Below are 21779 nucleotides of genomic sequence, written 5' to 3' on the forward strand. Positions count from 1 at the left end.
GGAACGACATGATTAAAAAAAAAAAACTTGGCTCATTTCACTCAAATTTTGTTTTAATGTTTCAGAAGTGGTTTATCTTCTGGCACAAACAGCCAGGCAAGCTTTTCACACCCCTTGAAGTGAATAGTCTTAAGATGACACAATTTTGTGTTCACTTCTCTTTCACCAAGATAAACACAAGAGAGCAAAAGACCTATTGTATTCTATCCAACATCGGTGTTTTCCTTAAATTACTGTGAAAAATCCAATAAACAAGGTAATAGATACAAAACCTAAGTTTGTAGTCTAAATTTGGAAATTAGTGAAAATTTATGGGTCAGACTTAGTATAGTATAATAGAAATAGGCTGTGGAGTTGGACAGACTTCGGCCCAATTCTTCATTTTTCTCATTAGTAGTGTAATATGTCCAACTTCCTCAACTTATTTGAGCCCATTTTCCTTCTAAAAATAGAGATGCGAATTTGTCACATTGTTCATATGATTGGAAATCATATGTTAACTACATAGAATGCTAAGTACTTTAAAGTGGTATTATTTTGAGAATAATTAGAAGATCTAAGAAATAGTTTCTTCCAGAGATTGTATGCAAATGGAAAAAGGAGTTGTCTAAGCTTATCTAGCCATCTGGGTGGCCAGGAAGTTATAAAACACCCAACTGGGAAAGACGGTCTGTGATTTCTATTTAGTTATATGTATTTAGATTTTCCTGGTCAGGAAATTGACCCTAATTTCATCATCTTCCTACAACATGAATTTCTTTAAAATTTAGACGGTGTGAGAAATCCATAGATGATATGAAATATTTTTCTTATCTTTAATATAACTTCTAAGTGGTATTTTTAAAATTAATCTTTTTTAGGGGGGTAATTAGGTTTATTCATCTATTTAATGGAGGTACTGGGAATTGAACCCAGGGCCTTGTGCATGCTAAGCGTGCACTCTACCACTGAGCTATACTCTCTCCCTACCCCCGGCTAAGTGGCATTTTCATGTAGTGAAAATTGTGGTTCAGGAATGTTAGTGACCATAACTGGGCAATGGCTCTTGTGTTTTCCTGTGATGTCTCCCTCTTCTCCAGGCTCCTTGATTGTGGAAGAGGCAGTGGGGTTAGTTGCAAGGGTGGTGAGGAGGAATAAAAGAGCAAAGGATTTATAACTTGTAAGAACTCAAGGAAAACCTCACAAGTGTGAAAGTTGCTAGAGCAGACTATGTAATTTGGGCAGGAACTTCGAGATTGTAATGTGTACTATAATACAAATAACATAGGCAAAAAGCCATAATTTTATCTTTTGGAAAAATATCACTTAAACTCATTGTGAAAATCAAACATTTGAAATTTTTTGAATATTGAGAATTTCTAAGATTGTTTATGAAGTGATTCTTTTGGTAGTATGACTGAAAGGCAAAGGATTAATTTTGCTCCAGTTAACATGCTAAGAACAGCATTTCAAAAGTGAATGACAAAATGCTAAAATGTTTAGCAGTTGGTCTTTTTATTAGATATGTCAGAATTCCTTTTAGACTATTTGTAACTTTTAAGTTTGTTAATCAGAATATAATTTAGAAGATTCAATCATATTATGCATTCTAAATAAAACTAACAAGTTGTATTTTAATGAAACCTGAAATTTTCTGATTACATTAGTTTAAGTAAACTTGAGAAATCCCGTCTTTTTAAGGAATGTTGCCTTGTTTTTGATGGTGTTAAGGGATAATTTTCAAAAGTGTGAAATTATTAGTTTCATACAAATATAAGGAGCATGTTAAGGATTTTACTGCCCTCATTAATGAGGGAACCAGACAAACATTAAATTCCAGAGAAGCACAAACTTAAATGGAGTAAAGGAGTGTTGAAATGAGTTCACAAATAGAAAAAACTGGTCTTTTTCTCCCACCAGAGGAAGGGTGCTAGTTGAACTTGGCAGAACTTACTGGCAAGTTTATAGGCAAGAATAGTTTTCCATACTATCAGTTGTCTATAATTTGAGAGTTGTAAAAGCACTCAAGGACGATGAAAGGCTGGTTTCTACTAATCTGGAAAGGTTTGCTTTAAACAACACAGTTTCCGATTGGAGACACTGACTTTGCTTATTCTAATTTGCTTAGAATGTTTGGAATAATGACCCAGTAGCCTCAGGAAATCCAGGCACTACTTCCTGCCATCTCTCCTACACTGTTCTAAATTCTAATCATAAAAACAAAAAGGCAGTTAATTGAGACTTGAACTAGTAGCTAAAGTTCTTGAATTGGTGGGAGGTATTGGCATCCTTTTAACCTCGGGTCAATAAACTGAAAAAGACTGTTCTGAATCAAATTCTATCCCAAGAAAATAGTGATTTTGCTTAGAGCTACTTCACCAATTGTTTGCTGTGGATTACTTGGAACTCATTCTCCTTTGTTCTCTTAAGTTGTGTTTTATAGACTCCTAGCTGATTGTCTTGTTTCCTTAGGTCTTAATTTTCCAGCCCTACCCAAAGGTACTTTTCAGATAAATCATTTCCTGAATAAGTTAGACACTGTGACAGCCTTCTAGGGGGATATACAGGCTTAAGATACTTTAATTTTGATTACATTTTGGTTAAAAATAATCCAAATTAATGATGACATACTATTCAAGAGACTAAGATGCCCAAAATTAAGGCTGACATCAGGGTTGTCTGCAGACAGGAGATCAGCAGTGTCACCAGGACTCCGGTTCTTTCCTCTTCTCTGTGTTAAATTCTTGGGTCCCATAGAAGCGAGATGACCTCAGTAGGGCAGTGGTTAATCAATTGTTTAACTTTTACTTTTTCTTTTCTTTCACTTTGATTATCTCTCTACTTTTGATAGTTTGTCAGGACATAACATTCTAAGTGTACAGCTATTTTTCCCCTAGTACCATGAAAATATGTGATGCCATTGTTTCCTCACTTTAATATACCTTCTGAGAAGTCTGCTAACCAGTCTAATTGTATCCCTTGAAAGTAATCTCCCTTTTCTGTCTGGTTGTGTATAAGAGTATATTTTTCAGGTATTGTGCAATATTCCTGATATGTCAAGGTGTGAATCTTTTTTCCTTTGCTTTGGATTTATTGTCCTTTATGACTTTTATAATTTTTAGCAATTCTAGAAAATTCTAAGCCATTATCTTACTGTTGACCTTGCCCCATTTCCCAACTGACAGCTTCCCCCCCCCCCCCATTTCCCTTATGTATCTCTGTATGATGAGCCTTACCCTGTCCTCATGTCTCTTAACTTACTCATATTTTTCACTTGTTCCCCTGTGCTGCCTCCTGGTTAATTTCAGTTTTTTATTTCGTTCATCTTTAGCTCTAATCTCCTGGTAAAGTTGTTTTTTTTTTTTTTTTTTTTTTTTTAATTTTACTAATTATGAGTTTCTAGGAGCTCTGTTTGGTCCTTTTCAAATGTGATTAGTCTCTTATTGTGCTTTTATGTTTTGTCTTTCAGTATTTAAACATTTTATACATTGTAGTTAACAGTAATTCTTGGTAGTTTAATCCTCCAACTCTTCAGCTCTGTTCACTTTTACTCATAATTTGTTTCTCTCCTGTGTACTTTGGATTGTAAGCCCATGTTTTGCAAGACTCAGCAGGAATCCATGGGGCATAGGATGAAGGTATGTTTCTGATGTATAAATTTGTGGGATCTCTCAGGGATCCCAAGGGCTTTATTAACTTGGAGAAACTTTGTTACCTCTTGGTATGAGATTTTTGTAGATCCTATGGTGGTGTCAAATCAAACTTCAAACCCACATAAAGTAGATGTGTAGATGATTTTTTGGATGTCTTGGGGCACACTACTCCCAATCCCTTCAGATCCCAAGCCAGGACAGACAGTTTTGCTTACTGTTTTCCCTGACTCAGTGTAGTGTTTTATACTCTTTAAATGAGTACATAACTTCTCATGGAAGCTTTTTTGTATATGAGGGCTGCAGTTCTAACTAACCAAGTAACACAGGCTCGAGATCTAATTCCTCATTTCTTCTCATTTGTTAAAACTAAAGCCACTTTTTAACCCAAAGCTTCTCTGCCATCTTACTTCCTTGGTTTCTGGCTATGATGTTAGTCCTGGTTATGATGTTAGTCCTAACTTTTTGAGTCATATTGTTAAAAAAAAAAAATTCTTTCTTAAAAGGCACTTTTGAAAGTAAGTCATACTTTAAAAAATCTGTTTATAAAGTCTCCTGCATTTAAAAAAAAAAGTTACAATAAGTTTTTCAAGGTACCATATTGCTAAAAAGAAAAGTCCTTTAGAAGTATGAAGTACTTGTATATTTCTGCATAATTATAAGTCAAGAGATACAGTAACAAGGGCACTGTTATAAGGGATATGTTGGAAAGAGTGAAATAAGTTGGAACAGTGAAAAATAAGTGGGGAGAATCCTTTTCAGAAGGACTAATAAGCTAACTGTGACATATACTCTAAGAACTGCCAGTAACAGCACTGAATTAAAAATGAGACTATCAGCAGAGCAACCTCCTAAAGATTTGCTCCTGAGGGAGGACATTTACTTAGTTAACTGCATATATTTCTTTCCTGAGCCTTCTGTTTTTGCATCTCTAATGAGGTTTTATCTTTTCTTCCCTAATCAGCTTCTTACAGTAACAGGCCACATTTACTGCTTCTGCTTCTTCACTTACCATTTACTCCTCAATGCATAGCAATCTGCCCTCTTTCTCCTCTGAGTATTCTGTCCAAAAATCATCTGTAACTTAATTCCCAAATTAAATGCATTTTCATTCTATTGTATAATAAGGAATTTGACTGGCTTTTGTCCCTGGTTCCTTGAAGGGAGAAAAAACTCTGGGAATTTCCCAAGTAAAAGGAGGCTCTTTGTTTCTCATGAGCCCCTTGGATCTCACCTGAGCTTATACTGATAAGAGGAGATGACTGAGGATATGGGCTGGTCACCAGAAAGACCAATGGTGTCTAATCACCAGTGGGGATTATAGCTGGGGCCTTGAGCCAGCTGGACCTCTGGGGCAAGAGGAATGGGGCTGGAGAAGGAGTTCAGGTATATGATCAAAGATTCAATTAATTGTGTGCTATACCCTGCCCACTAGCAGGGAATAATACGACTCGAACTTGACAAAGACGATTGTCTCCCTGGTTGGGAGGCTGGACTAAAGGAGGAGTTTGAGGGAACTGAAACCAGTAGAGGATCTATAGTAAAGCGGCTGAGTGACGACGAAGCCTATTTAAGCCAATAGAAATGGAGAGGGGAGCACTAGCTACTAAATGTTCAGGGAACTGGATTGTCTGGACCTGACTGTGTGGTACGTGAGCCCTGAGGAAATAAGACACATGTATTTTGTGTGCTTTTAGTTTTCCTTTCCTTTTCCTGGCAGTAGGCCTTGTCTGTTTTCCCCAAATGCCTGTGCTTCTGCCCTCTCCAGACCCCTGGAGAGGTTCTGTGAAATTAGGGTTTAGGCACTGATGACTGCTTGCCACAGCTCTGCAGGCCTATTTATGGAAATGGAAATCGTATTTACCTAAGGGTTACGACTGCCCGAGTTTCATGGTGCTGCCCTAGTTCATAGTGTATCTTACGGTTGCTCATAAAACAAGATGTCCTATACATGCCTCCTGTGTGGGGTTTTTTCATTATGTAAGGCAACAGGGAGTTTTTGCTTCTGAGAACAGGCTGCAGACCTTCGTTTCTTCCTGTATCTGAACATGAATGTGACAGAGGGTTTCTCAACTTTGGCATGATGTTTTAGATAAGAATCCTTTTTGGGGAGGTGGTAAGGACTAGCTCATATACTATGTATAAGATGCTTAGCAGCACTAGTTTAGTTAGCAAATTGTTAATCTCAAGAGAAACGGTGGAATTTATGTAATGAGAAACTGACATGAAGGTGTGTGTAATCTCTTCCTGTGGACTGTGCAGAATGACTATTTAGCGATGATTAACAACACTTTGAAAATTCTATTAAAGTTAATGTGTGCATCAAGAAGAATAAACTACTCAGTTTTATAACTTTTGCAATGTATTTTGGGCCATTTTAAAAGAGATGAAAAATCACTTAGCAGATAGTTGGCCCTGTATCTGAAATTTGACATGAAGTAGAACTGACCATGGTTAATAATCAGTTGAACTTGATCTCTGGATAGTTCGGATCATGAAGTTCTGCACTGAAGGTTGGAGTAAAGTCCTGGGTCCTGGGTCCCTCATTAAATACTCGAGAGAGACTTTGGTATTAAGTCCTATGTCTAAAGAATCAGTGGTTCTGTGAAAAAGCTGTTGTGATGATTTACTGGGAAATTATGACGAAGGTTTAAATGCCCAGGGCAGGTGCTGGATTACTTATTCCCTGACTACAGTGGAATGAGGTGAAACTTGATTTGTTTCTGATGCTAGAGAAGCTCCTGTGTGAAACGCTTTTGTTTTGCTTAATTACCTGAAACTGTCTACCCCCATATATCTGTTCTATGAATTACCTTAAAATGAAGTTGGAATGAGTAGATCAAGGAAAGATGAGTATATCTAGGAATTAAAGTGTATTACACATCCAGGTACAATATCTCTGATTATGTTAGGTTTAAGATAAAAGTTTAGTATTCAGTGAAGGCTCCTTGTTCCTTTTTGCTGCATATTCAGGTTTAGGATACTGAGTAGTGATACAGTCATTTGGACAGGTCTTTCTAAAACCTGTATTTCTATACTGAATAAACTGTAGATTCTTTATCATAAAAGGAGATTGGAAGTATTCTGCTAGAAAAATGTGAAATATTCAAAATCTCATAATTGCCAATAATTGGCTTTGAAGATGTTATCCTGTAAACATTAAGTAGCCTCTGAATAAAGACAACTCAGCTAACTGAAATTGTAATTAAATAGTCAGAGGGCTTCTGTTGTAGGTTGTCATAATTAGCTTGAATGCAGATGCCTAAGGAGGGTGCGTGTCAGCACCTGCTGTGTGGATGGATGATAAATATTGTTCAGTTGTGCTTTCAAGAGTAAACAGTAGAGGTGGGGTTCATTATTGCATATTGTAATGATTTGTATCTGATGGTTTCCAGGTATTGACATGTGGGAATGCTTGATAGATTAGCCCGAGAGGCAGGTAATCACTGTGATGCTGAGCTGTTAAGCTTCCATTTGGAGTTTCTTAGGCTAATTCCCAAGGAGACAGTGCATTTAATAACTTGGGAATTAGGCTTCATAAAACAAACTTCAGATAGCTGTGTGTTAGAGGCAGCTAACTGACTTTGTCGACACTTGGACAAAGGAGTTACTTTCGCCTGTGACCCTTTCTGTGAGCCTTTTGTTCAGTGGGACTCAGGAAGCTGGTAGCCACCTTGCACTTTCGCTAGTCTTTATGTTGTGCTACTTTCCACCTGATGTTTTGGCTTCCATAGAAAAGAAGCTAGTAATTTCTGTGGTTTACCAGTCCTACCGTAATGATGTCTCAGTTATGGAGGATCTCTGCTCTTGAGAAGTTAGTTTTCAGTATTCAAAATACACATCTTAGAAATCTTCTTTCTAACAATAATGAAAACATGCAGAGGACTTTGGACACCTACAGATCTACCACCTTATATAATAAATAGAACATGACTAGTCATTCTGAAATGGTGTCTCTGCCCTGATTGCATTTACTCCTTCCAGACGGATAAACATTACCTTGAACTTGGTTTATTATTCTCTTGCCTTTTTCTTCAGTTCTGTAGCATGTATCCCTAGAGAACATAGTTGTAAGGTTTTATGATTTTATTTACACTTTATTTTTTTATTGAGGTGTAATTGATGTGTCCATACGATATTTAACTTGCTTTGAATATATTTTGATAGTATATTTTTGCACAATATATTTGGGGAGATGTGTTCATGTGAATTTGCAGTTATAATACATTCATGATCACTGCTTTATAGATCACAATTCATCTGTTTACAGTTGGTGGACATTTGTTTTTAGTTTTTGCTACTGCAAACATTGCTTAGCATGATTGTGTCTTCCGGTGCACATGTGCAAGGATTTCTCTAGGTTCTATATGTATACATATTACCAGCTTTACCAGATGATGCTAAATTATTTTCTAAATTTGTATGAATTTACACTCATCAGAAGTATATTAACAAGAGTTTGCTCCACACTCTCACCATGACTTGAAATTGTTACTTAAGTTTTTCTAATTCAGATAGTGGAAAATGCTTTCTCTTTGTGGCTTAAATTGTCATTTCGTTAACAGTTGGGCATTTCTTCCTATATTTAAGGGGTTTATGTGTTCTCATTGAATTATTCAGGTAAGTCTTTTGCCCCTGTTTCTAGTTTTCAAATAAACACTGAAGTATTGTAGTTATTTACATATTTTGGAAATCAATAATTTGTGAAGTATACGTTATATGTGTTGTAATGATTATCTCTTTTTAAAATTCTTTTTAAAAATTGTTAGTACCATTTTGTGATGAACAGGCATTTAAAGAATTTTAATACAGTCAAAATTACTGACGTCTGTGTGGCTTTTGACTGGTGTGCAGTCTGAGAGGGAAGATGGATGCCTTGGATTCACATTGTGGCAGTAGACACAGGGAAAAGTGGGCAGATACGGGGATATTTTGAGCCTGAGCTTTGCTGATGGGTTGAATCTGAAATATTAGAGAGGGGAAATCAATGATGACCGTCAAGGTTTTTGGTAAGAAGGACTAAAAGAATAGAGTAGATGTTTATGCAGGTGTAGAAGTCTGTAGAGGAGCAAGTTGTGAGGGGTGTGGTATGAGTACAACCAAAACTTTGATTTCAATATGTTACTGTTGATGTGTATTTTGATATGAGTGGAGATGTTAGGTAGGTGTTCAGATGTACAAGTCCAGAATTGGAGAGAATATTCTGGGCTGGATGTATAGATGTGTAAGTTTTCATACATGGTATTTGAAGCTGTGGGGCTGGAAGTCCTCTATGGAATGGGTCACCTTGATGAGGTTTGAACTCGAACTTTTTTACCACTTGGAAGGAGGCTATATGGATCTAGGATTTTAAAGTGGGGAAAATGAGAGGGTTTGCTTGATGATAATGGTTTCTGAAAACCAATTGAACAAATGTCCCCAAGAAGACAGTCCCCCATTGGATTTGGAAGTGTGGAGGGTCATTGTGACCTTGGTAAAAGTATTTTGTGGTTTTGTGGAGATAAATCCTGATAAAAGTAGACTATGGAGGGCATGGGAGGCGAGAGAAACTAGAGACACAAGTAGTGCAGTACAGACAATTCTTTCAGAGTTTTGTTTCAAACTGGTGCAGAGAAATCTGGTACTAGGTGGAAGATGCTTGATCAATGGAGGATTGATTGAATAACGGGAGATGTCAGTGCCTGTCCTCTAATGGAGACAGTTCAGTAAAATAACAGCACAGTGAGGCAGGATCAAAGACTATTGCTGTAGAGACCTACTCGACGATACCCTTTTGTTCTTTGAACATATTTATAATATCTGATTTGAAGTTTTACCTGCTAAGTGCAGCATCTCACAGGCTATTTGTATTTGCCTTTTTTTTTTATATACTTTGTATGGATGACACCTTCCTATTTGGAGGCATGTCTTTATATTTGTTGTTAAAACTGTATTTTAGATAAATTGTTAGTTCCAGATGCTGACTCCCCCTCTCCACAGGGCTGACTGTGTCCTTGTTCACTAACATACACGAGCAAAGTCACAAAGTCTTTTTCCTCTGCAGGGCAAAGCCTCTGAAGTCACTTCACAGAGGGTGCTAGTCTAGACAAGTGTGTTGTCACTGTGGAATGACTGACAGTGGTTAGCAGGGTTCTCTTTTACCTGTCTTTCCCTGATCATTGATTGAACTACTGTCTGTCTCTGCGGACAGCCAGCTGATAAGCTCCATTCATTGTGGGCTAATTGCTCCTTTTTGGAGGGCAGGGGGGACCAAGGCCCAGGAGATAGCTCTCGTGTAGCTATTGCCTTTCTCTTAACTACTCAGCATGATAATCCGTTTCTTTTGAGAGTGTACTTACACTTAAACATCCTCAAGCGCACTTCCAAATAAAGTTGAGTTCCCTTGGGGAGAGCTTCCTGGCTCTGTTCCTAGAGTCTGTCTTTCTCCCTGTGAAAAATCACCGTGGCACTACTTTGGAACTGCGGGTGGGCATGCTGTCTTGTTTCTGAGTGAGCCCCTCTCCTTCAGGAGTAGGGTGCTGCATTGAGGACTTAGACTCGGCCGTTTTTGCCTCTCCTAGCATGGAACCTCTGCCCTGTGTGTGAACTGGGTCGGGGTGATCAGGGCGCCAGTGTCCTCCGCCTGCCTCGCGCAGGATAGGTCTTCGACTCTGCGGGTGGAGGGAATGTGGACGAAGGGAGTCTCCAGCCTCTCGGCCACACACGCCTGTAACTGAGCCTCTGTGACGTGGAGCTGAGTGGGATGGGAAATGCTGGTGGTCTGCCCCTCCCACTGGCAGCTCAGGGAGGAGGGAGCCCCATCTTTGTGGCTCTGAGTGGATCCTCAGTCCCATTGAATGGGGTGTTGTGGAATGAAGGAAGAAACAGTCCTGTGGTTCGAGGACCACAGACACCATTCTTACCAAGAGTTAGGAGATAACTCTTACATGTTAATTTGCTGGATGCCCTGAGGACAATTTTCAAAGGCTTTAAATGGTTGTTTTTAAAATACTTTTCACTGTGAATTGTTTTACTGGGAAAGAGAGGCTAAGAGTTCCTCACGCTGACATTTTGTGTGTCTCACGTTCTTTTAAATCTTACTGCATGGCTTGGCATGGAATTAAGTGTAAGTAGTTGGAATGGAAATCTAAGTTTTCCCTTAACAAGCAGTGTGTCTGTGTGTGCACGTGTGTTCTCTCCTGTCCCGTAACCTCTACGGGTAGGTCCCGGCTTCACAAGCTGGCTTGCTCTTCACCCGCCTTTCGCCTACTTGGGCATCACTCCCTCCCTGTCACCTCTGGCTGTCTCTTCACTTGTGATTTTCTGCCTAAGCTCCAAACGTCTACTCAAATCACTGGAAATGGTGACACAATGTGTACACTGTCTTCTTGGCTCACACATTAGCTTTGATTTTTAGCCAGTCTCTTGGCTTTTGTAAACTAGCTTGTGGACTGTCTGTCTTGCTCAGATGTTGGTCTCTTCAACACCAAATTAATTTTTAGGCATTAATATTACGTGCTGCAGCCCTCACGCAGCAATTGTTTGGAAGCTAGGAGGACATTTTGCAGTCAGTGTAAGGCAGTGTGGGTAACTACTTTCCACAGGAGCTTGATTTTCAGGCTACTTCACCAAGGCAGCTATCTGGTAATGAGCTTCAAGTCTACATTATAATGAAACTATTAAAGGTAAAGGGAAAAATTGTCAGATAAGGTATCTTTTTAAAGTTTGGGGGCGTCTGTTAATGAGACAGTTTCCATCAGACCAACTGAAATCAACAGATATTTTGCCTGAGGGAGTGTTGCACTGCGGTGATGTTTGAAGGGAACTATTTTTCGCAGGAATTAGAGCAAGACATAAATTCATTGTTACTTGGATGGTAGTTGAATCTCATTTTGAGGATCTTAGGGGAATGTCTCTATGCTTAATTACCTAATGTGTAAATTAAGTCCTTGAAAGCACACTAATTAGTAAATATTCCTGTATACGCCTTTTGAGTTCTTTGACAATAGTCTTTCCTCCTCTCATCTTCAGGGAATACCCAATTGTATCGTAGCATCCTTTTTTTTTTTTTTTTTTTATTTGACTTCAATGGTCTGTGATGAAAAGAATTTTGAACCTTAAATGAAAAATCATTTCTACATTTTAGTATGTGGAACTGTACTGGTATGAGGTTGATTTTTGATTTGAAATGATTTGATTTATGAACCAAATTAAGACTTGTTTAAAATCGTTCTTGCGGTAGCTTGTTGAAGGTATAAAACGTGTTATAAAACCAAGACAGACTTCAGAATTTAACTTGAAAATATTTTCTAGGTGAAATAAATGTGTTATTTGCCTCTTTCTTCCTCAGGCAGCAGGAGCAATCCGTCCTCTCGTGTCTACTGTCATCAGTCCGTCTTCGGATGGTTGCTTAGACCACTCACTAGACCGTACCAAACACAGAGCAAGCGAAATGCCACAGGCCTTCCTATTTGATGTGATCTACGAAGCATATCAGCAGGTAAAGATCTTGGCTTCTTGAAAAAGCTGCTGTGTTACGGGCCTCTCAGGACACCCCCACCTTGGGAGATTTGCTAGAAGAACTCCCAGAACTCTGTATTTAGTTGTACACATGGAGAATGTTGGGAGTGAAGTAGTCAGGACACACAGCTGGATCATGTGAGAGAAACAGGCAGAGTGTGGAGAAATCCATTCCTTAGGCTCTGTGCCCTGCAGGGTCGCACAAAGCACGCCTTCCCTCCAGCAAAGAAGAGGCAGCAACGTTTATGTGACGTTTCTCCCCAGGGGAGCCCGTTAGAGACCTAATGTGTAAGGTATTGGATTGATCACAGACGTACCCTTTGCCTAGCGCATAAAAGCTTCAGATTCCCAGGAGGAAAGCAGGTGTTCAGCATAAACCATGCTGTTTATGCAAACAGTCTAGGCACAGTGAGCCATACTTATCAGTTAACTGTTCACTGGAAATACTCCAAGAGCCAAGCTCCCAGATGCTGGCCGAGGACCCAACTGGTGAGCAGGTCTTCCTAAGTGTAGCATTCTCAGGCCCGCAGTGGTAACAATTTCTCCACCGCTGTGTAGACATTTTATTAATTAAAATTTTAGCTAAAGGTAAAGTAATTGCAAAATAGCAAATCCATATTTAGATTATACTGGATTATCTTGGTTTTCATATTTTGGAAACAGTTTGTACCTTTAAAATTTTACTGGCATTTATTTGAATTTTATTGATCAGTTGTTATGTTTGTCAGAAACTTCCCAATGAAATATGGTGACTTAAAGCAACTAAGCCAGTGCTTGGCTGGTGTTAGACAATCAGTAAATAGAGACAGATGGACTTTTAAGAATGAGATAACAGTAACATAAATATTAACGTTTATAATAGAAGAGTTGCACATTTTGGATGGAAGGTATTCACGTAATGAATCAATCTTAACTGTCGGTTACCGTTTTAAATATTGAGACTGTAAATCAATCAATTTTAATGGTATGAATAGTCGGTCATGGTTTGTATTTTCTTACAACTTGTTAGACCAAAATTTACTTGTATTTGGTCATTAATCATAAATATTTTACTATTAAAAACTTCTGAGGTTTTTATTTAAAAATCCTATTTTGTAGCCTAAATCATGCTGAGCCAAACATCTGTCGAACATTTCTAATACTTCCTAAGATTACTGTAATAATTTATTCATCTTGATGTAAGCATTTACATCAAGAAGAATAAATGTGGTAGCTATATTGTAGAGAATAGAATCTCATGATACTCACATTAGAGCGGCATGTTTGAGCAGTCGTTCCTAGAGAATTAAGCCCTAATGCACTGAAGCGCAGGTTCTCAACCTGTGGTTCCCAGACCAGCAGTGTGAGCATGTTTGGGAACTTGTTAAAATGCAAATTCTGGGGCTCCACCTCAGACCTACTTAAGCAGAAACTCTGGGAATGGGGCCCATCTATTTGTGTTTAAACAAACAAGCCTTGCCACATGACCCTGAATCTTGGGAACCACCAACCTAAAGTATCCATTTTCTGTGAATAATTCTCTTCTATTGCATTCTTGGGAAAATTGAGAACAGTCATAAAGAAATAACACGGGTGTGGTTCAGATGAGAAATCCTCATTTAAGACATTTTGGAGGTTTTGATAGACATTCTTATGAATTATTTTTGATGATAAAGACACAGAAGGCAGTTTGAGTATATAACACATTTCTCTCTGTTAGCTCTTCGATGATTTGTGTACGTACACATTTTGGTTTTAATGAACTAATAAGAAAAATGAATGTTAACACTTTTATAAAGAAAGCTAAACTAAAAAAATCCATGTTTGAAAGTAAAACCATACTTGACTGCCCCCTGATGCCTTCTCTCATCCTTGAACCTGCCTTTATAGCCCACATCTTTCCCAGCAACACTCAAGATCTGAAGTCTAATGGCTATAATGCCTTATCTACACCACTCCCCAGAATGATACATCTGATTCAGCTGTGGAGTTTTGTTCATACTGTGTCCACATGCATGCTGTACAAGCAACTGTTACTGTATTTTGCTTTTGCTAAAATATTTTCTAACCACTTTTAGAAGATACACATGTCTCTCATAAAGTAATAATTTTCCATGATGTTTGGTGCCAAAGTTGTTTGGGTTTGTAACGTAGCTTTCTTCTTGGGTGTTACACAAAGTATTGCCAGAAGAACCAGAAGGAAAGCTTTGCTTTTAATTGGTTCCGGCAGGGTTTAATGTTATATTGGGCTATTGCTTAGGACATTGACAAGTCATATATAATGACATAAAAAAGATTATTAACTATATAATACTAATTCTGGCATGTTTGGGAAGCACCTTTATAGAGAATGGTTGTGTGGGATCCAACCCTTAAAACTACGTGCCCTTCAACATGTTCTGAAATATTGTAGACGTCTCAGAAGTAAACATCTAATCTCTTCTCTACAAATGATTTCAGCATTGATGTCATTACTTTATGGGCATTGTTATTTGTGGGCATTAATATCTTGAAGAAGAGTGAGGATGAGTTGGATATTTCAAAATATGAGCTAGAGATGTCATCTAGCATTATCTGGGCAGTTCAAGAAGACATTTTTCATATGTTTTGAAATGAACTCAGTTTTTTTTTAGGACTAGTGGAAATCATTTTTTACTGAGAGTATTTTGACTGAGGATTTAGTTTTAGTTGAAACTTAGGAGCACTGTGTATGCCAAGATGGCCATACATTTCCTAAACCTCACAGTAGGTTGTCTGAAAAGAAAATAGTGGTAGTTCTCTGCTTACAGTATTGTCTGGATTCTGTGTTGTGTCAAATCGTTACCTAGAGCTTTTGGCTCCCAGGAATGACAGAATAGCTTGAACAGCTAACGTCCAGTGGATAAGTTAAAAACTCCGGTATCTGTCTCTTGAGAGAGAGAAACATCAATACAGAAGGAGAGGTGGGATGTACATGTGTCTATTTGTACTTGTACAATGGCAAAGAGAAGGGACTGAAAGTAGTCCACAACTGGAAGGGATTCAGCCTTCCAAAAGAGAAAGAAGAGAATCAGGCTAGGTCAGAGCCACACTTAGGTGGTGCGCCACTGAGCTCTGGATCCACTCCTCACCACGTTGCCGGATCCTGCGGACATCTCTCCTTTGCCAAGACATTTTAAGGTTCATCAGTGAAGGGTGTTAAGGTGACACTGCAGGTTGAAGGGACTTTTCTGAGTCTGGGGTGCTTCCACTCCTGCTGCCCCTGCATCTGCCATTGGCATGCGTGTGGGGCACACAGTGTCATTCACTCTGCGGCAGTTTTGATGCCATTCTTTGCCTGCTGACCCCCTGGTGGAGGATTTCCTCTTAGCCAGTCCTGGATGGCAGTTCTGTGCATGCCAGCCTTGGTCTCTGGGCCCTGAGCCTCTGTCTGCGGGTCCCTGTTCAGCAGTCTCGGGCTCCCGGCCATCCAGAGGGGCTCTCAGCTTGCCAGTCCTCGCCCAGGGATTCTGAGATACTAGCCTTGGCCTGCTGATCGTGGGCCCCGCTCTGGCCCAGGTCCGGCCATTAACTCCTCCACCATCCAGTGTGCCACCAACGTACCTTCTCCAGTGAGATTTGAATCTCAGGCTTGGATGTAGGGGCCCCCTTCTTCCCAAGTTTGTTCGTTCCTTGGGTGTCTTCCCTCAGACTTAGAAGGTTTCTTAGAGTTCTGTTTTCTTCATTCTTTATAAAGCCATTCTGCATAGTAATACACTATTAAATCTCTCCCATTCAAATTTTTGTGTAGTTTGACTCCTGCCTGAACATGAGTGACACATAATACAAGTGGTTTTTTCCCGAGGTCACTTCTTAGTCACTCTAGTGGTGAGGCAGAAAGCTATTATCTTTTTTGGCCTGCGAAGCCAGAGGATGGAGTCTGGGGCCTCCAGGAAAGTTGGCCATGGAAGGAAGTATTCCAGATGGAGGAAGCCACACAGGAGAGAGGGCCGACATCTGCAATATACAATTTCAAGCCTTTGCTGACTCCTGAACTGTGCATGTGTAGGGCAGTATCCTAAGGGACTCGGGAGAAAATCATCAGCGGGAAGCCTGAAGGAGGTGAACAGAGACTGGAGCACCAGCTCGCTCCAGAGGAAGACAGGGTTTGGAGTTGGAGTCTTGCTGTGTGAAAGAGAACTGGTAAACACTGCTGGCTTTTCATGAGGATTCTAGAAGGACCACATTTTAGGAGTGCCACTTCCCAGGAAACACCATGGGAACTAACAATCTGTAGTTTGTGAAATATCACCTACAGTGTCTAGTACATATTTTGAAACTTAAATATTAAGAAGGTAAAAGTGGCTGATGTTAAGTGGTCAATAGTAAAAGACCCAGAGGTTGAAAACAGCAGCATAGGAGTTTAAAATCTCCATGACAAGGTTAGTATAATGGGTGAAGGGTGAGGAATTTCAAGACAAATATGGAAAGGGTAAAAGATCAAATAGAAATCTGAGAACTGAAATAAAGTATCCTGGATTGAAAAAAAACATAGTGAATCTGTTGGCTGTAATCAACAGTCACCTTGAAGATAGACTGGGTTCCCAGAGGTCAAGGTGGAGGCTCCTGTCTCATTACAGCTGGAGCCTGGATCCGGAACACCGTGACTTGTGTCGTCTCCATAGGTCACAGCAGTTAAAGTCCAGCCCACGTATTTAAGGAGAGGGAACACAAACACCCCCTCCCCATAAGGAATTGGTGGCTCTCTTTAATCCACCACAATCATCATGTTGTAAGAGTAAAAAATGTGGAATCATTTGTGTTTAGTTTCTGCGACTTTGTGTTCAGTGTTTCACTGTACTTCTCTGAGTCTTGGTATTTTTGACCATGACAGAAGATAATATCTTTGCTAGGTTGTTGAGAAGGAAATAACTAGAAATAGTGGCAGTTGATGCAAATTCCACATTATTATAAATCCATTGTTTGCTTCAGTTTGTTCAGCCCCTAGTAAAGTGTTTAAATGTAAAAACTTAAAGAGTTAATTCTATAAACTGAATCTCTTGAAGCTTCATGATTTTGAGATTTGGAAGTAACCTAGAATTTTTTCCCTGACATTTTGTTTTTGTTCAAATATACTTTATTATTGAGCATGGAAGGTGTATATAAGTTGTCAAGCCAGTGAGGTGAGCAGAGATTCAGAAGACCATCCAGTGGTCGTTTGCTTGGTTACAGGAGCATAAATGGACATGAGACACTAATCTCTCCCAAGTAGAATAAGCTGGAGGAGGGACACAGTTATAGATAGAAGGAGTTAGTGGTCAGTGCATTTGCCTGACGAATCACCATAAGGATGTTTGACCTTGTGTTAGAGAAGAAATAGTTACTTGGAAAGAGATTTCAGGCTTAAGTTGTGGGGGAAGATCCCAGAAGGTTTGTTTCAATGGCAGAAATGCTGGCCTTTGTATATAAAGCTCCAATAATAATCCATCCTTTAGCTTACAGAACTAAAACAGATTGAACCACATCCCATTTCTATCCAATGACATTCATTTAAAATTTCTACAATAGCGATTAGATGTTAGAATATATCCATGGAACAAGTGAAAAATCCCTATTACTTGGTTTAGAGCTACTTGCCTTTTGCACTGACAGTTCTCATCTGGGTGCCTGTTGTGTCTAAGCTTCCACTTGGAGCAGGCGTTCTCATCTGTTCCTGACGGCTGTGGGAGCTGGAAATGTGCTCAGAGTGGGGATTGACCGGGGAGGAGTATGTGTCTCCTAAAGACTCTTAGGTCACTTGAAACTGGTTCAAAATGTCACTCTTGGCTTCATTCTAGGACACACTTTCTTTGTTAAAGTAACATTGAATTTTTGATTCACGCAAAGGGAAAGGGAAATCAGTTCACTGAGTACTCTACGGAAGGCAGAGTAACTGGTAGATGATACTCCCGTTTGATAGTTAAGAAGTCAAAATACTTGTAAGGGTCAGTATCTATTAAATGGCAAAAACAAGATAAAAATTGCATCCTGATTACTTTATCTGTTGTTTCCTGAAAATGATTCTTAAAACAATAACATGCATTATTCTAATACATTGTGATGATACTTGCCATAAAAAGTATAATTATTTTGTGAATATTTTTAATAAGATTTGATAACCCAGGATGAAAAGACTAGAGACTATTTGCTTAGCTGGTTAGTTGTGAATATATTCAGCAGTGCATTTTTATTGGCATGTTGTCTGTCTTTATCTGTGTAGTTTTCATCTTTTTGGTGTAACTTTGATGTTTAGTTCTAATGTTGAATGTTTTTGATATACATGCCTTAGGGAATGAGTATATTTGAAATAGAAGAAATAAAGGATGACTAACTCCATTATTTCCTGATGGCTATCGTTGAGTGGGGAGGTTTAGGAAACATCCTATTAAGCTTATGTATTTAATGACAGTAAATTCCTTTCTTGAAAATACACCCTTTTCTTAGCCCTTATAGCCTTGAGGATAATAAGAAAACAGCAAGGAAAATTTTTATGTCCTCTATTTCTAAGAAAATCTAAAAATTCCAAGATGCTTTGGCCAGACTTTATTTCCTTTCCCTTAATGTAATCCCAAATTTCTTTGTAAGTTCAAAAAAAAAAAAAAAAAAAAAAGAGTAAATGGCCAAAGCCTCTTTAGGCTGATAAAGATAAGTTACATCATTTCATGCAGTCTGTGTGTTCCCTACCACAAAATAATAAATGGAATTAAGAGTATCAGGAAGTCAGACTTCCTGTCATTAGAAGTAGGCTAGTCTGCTTGATACCTGATTCTGATGGATTGCAGAAAGCATAAGTGCCCTTTGTTTTCAGCCATATTACAAATCATCATGCTACATCATGTCCCGGTGATATATAAAGCAGTATAAATTTATGTGGGGAAAAAAAACCTTTACACTGAGTGCTGCATTTTAAATAAATTTCACTTTTTATACTTACCCATGTCTTGATTCTGTTGAAGGAATTTACTAAATTCAGTTTATTCCTAAAAGGAACATTTTTGGCATCATATTTTCTTTTCCAGGAGGATGTTGCCACTATCAAATCGTGTACTTACAGTGTTATGTGGCAATGATGTATTATTTTTAGCAAGACATTTTTTAAAAAACTGAATTGAATTAAAATATTCTTATAATCAAATATAAGTGATAAATAATAACATTTACTTTTCTGCTACTATTTTCTGGAAGATACAACAGTGTAATCATTTAAAATGTTACTGAAGCTTGGTGGCACTCTGTTTAGTTTGCACCCTGGTAAACTGGATCGTTACGCAGCAGCTACAACAAAAATAACAAATCTGGAAACACCAATCTGAGTTCCTAGTTTGTTTTTTTTATATTACACATCCACAAGTACTAGAACTGAAAGAGGACAAGGATATACTTACCGACATGACTGTCAGCAGACTGAAGCCAACTTAGGAGAAGGGAGACCATCATGGTCATAAGGAGCCACAGGACTTTGAAATGAGACTGCTTGGGTTTGATCCTTGGTTCTCCCACTTACTGTGTGTCTGTAAGCAGGCTATTCAACCCATCAATCTCGGTATACTTGTTGGTTAAATAGGGCTGAAAATATTTATCTTAAAGGATCAGTGGGAAGTTGGGATGAGCTGACCCATGTAAAGTTCCTAGCACAGTGCCTGATGTGAGAAGTATTTGTCAGCCCTTAGGTACAGTTAATCCCCACACCCCATGGCATGGAACAGTCATTCTTGCTTACTTGGTCTGCAGGTTGGCTGGGTGTTGGTTGATAAAGGGGGGGCTTCACAGGGTGGTGTTCATTATGGTCTTAGTACTCATGCTCCCTGCTGAAGGCTCTGCTTGGGTTTGCTCTGTGTGTGCTGCTTCTGGAGCCCAGGCTGGAGGGACAGCAGCTCTGATGGAAGTTCTGACAGCAGTGGTAGAAATTGTGAGAGAACAAGTGGAAAGATGTGGTTTTTCATAAGGAATAGGCATGGGACTAGCACATGGCCACTTCCACTCGCATTCCATTGGGCAAAGCAAGCCATGTGACCAGTTCCAACAAGACTGCGGTAAGCAGGTAGGCTTCACGTTGAGATGGTGGCAAAGGTGTGCATTTATCATTCTATAGGGAAATGAAAAAATTATGACCAATGTTTCCATCTTCCTCAGTGGTCAACAAATAATTGATGTTATTTCTGCTATTCTTTTATTCTTAACGTCTTTCCTTTTCCTCTTGACATGAATTTTCTGGCATGAACAGATAGGTGCTAAAGCTGTAACATTCTTGTGGTTTTAGCAGCAGTACCAGCCTGACTGGCCGGATACCCTTTTCCCAGCTGACACAAGCTCCTTTTCTTATGCTCTGGTTTAATTTCATGCTTTAGATCACAGCTTAAATAACAACTCCTTATGAAGCCTTCTTGTCTATGCTTTCTCCTAATTTTCTAATTCCCTTTCTAAAATTTCCTCTATAGTATTTACTGTAATCTGTGATTGCCTGTGTGGTTTGTTTTACTTGTTGGTTACCTTTATCCCCCTATAAGCTGTAGGCCAAGAAGGCAGGGACTTTGTCTTGCTCACTGTGTTACCCTCAGTGCTGAGCCCAGAGCCTTGCATACAATAGTCACTCAGTAAAAATATTTTATCCTTCATAAAAATGAAAAATCTGGAAGAAATGATGGATATCGATTTATAGTTTTAATTGGAATTATCTTTTCTAGTGTATCTCATTTTAGTGTGGCCATTTACTACAAACATTTATTAAATACCACATTGGAACACTTACATATGCAATGAAGGACTTTATTTGAGAAATAGTGTTTTTATGGGGAAGTTAACTTAGCAATGAGCAAACAAAACTTTTATTTATTGATGATGCAGATGACTAAAGGAAATCATTTGGGTTCTGGAGGAAGTTACCTTAGTAAATGTTTCAGCTTTAGCAACAGATTGCTTACACTTTGAATGAATTTCTTATATATAAAATGTGATAAATGTACACATTTTATAAGTTTTATAGCACTAAGAGTAACATTACAGCAGATTTCCCAAACTGTGGCTTCAGGGTTGAGTACTACCTACAGATTTGTCTGTCTGTTCTATGTATTATTATAATTGAAATTTTTCTTGCATTAAGAATCAAAATTATTTCCTCACACAATCCAAGATTCAGCACTACTCTCCTGTTCTACACTATTTATACACTTGGCTGTGCTATACTGTTATGTAAATTGAATCTTTATATATGGCATACCCTTCAATACTCATTTGTATTTATTAATTTTTGCAATGGTCTTTTAAAATGAGAAAGTTAAAAGTATGTTTATACTGTCATTTATATTTACCCATGTATGTAGTTAATTTTACTGGTATTCTTTATGTAGATTCAGGTTGCTGTCTAGTGTCCTTTGATTTTTAGCCTCAAACTCCTTTTGGTATATCTTGTAGACCATGTTGGTTAGCAAAAATTCTACCAGTTTTTGCTTACCTGGGAATGTCTTAATTTCTGCTTCATTTTTGAAGGATTATTTTGTTGGGTATAGAATTATTGGTTCACAATCTTTTTCTGTCAGCACTTTGAATGTTTTCCCACAGCCTTCTGGCCTCCATGGTTTCTGTTAAGAAATTCTGTTAGTCTTACTAGTGAGTCTTGTACAAAATTAACAATCTCTTGCTGCTTTCAAAATTCTTCTTGTCTTTAGTTTTTGACAG

General features: G+C 38.6%; 1 protein-coding gene across 16 annotated transcripts in view; it reads left to right on the top strand.

Annotated features, from left to right (window-relative positions):
• The window catches only part of CRPPA (CDP-L-ribitol pyrophosphorylase A), a 331012-nt gene that overhangs the window by 11609 nt on the left and 297624 nt on the right, over nt 1-21779 (top strand). For all 16 annotated transcript variants that reach the window (XM_032483917.1, XM_032483907.1, XM_032483909.1 and 13 more), the window contains one exon: nt 11959-12108. In XM_032483917.1, the coding sequence (XP_032339808.1) occupies nt 11959-12108 (150 nt within the window). The remainder of the gene's footprint in view (nt 1-11958; nt 12109-21779) is intronic.

Source organism: Camelus ferus, chromosome 7, assembly GCF_009834535.1.
Source record: "Camelus ferus isolate YT-003-E chromosome 7, BCGSAC_Cfer_1.0, whole genome shotgun sequence".
Classification (NCBI taxonomy): Eukaryota; Metazoa; Chordata; class Mammalia; order Artiodactyla; family Camelidae; genus Camelus; species Camelus ferus.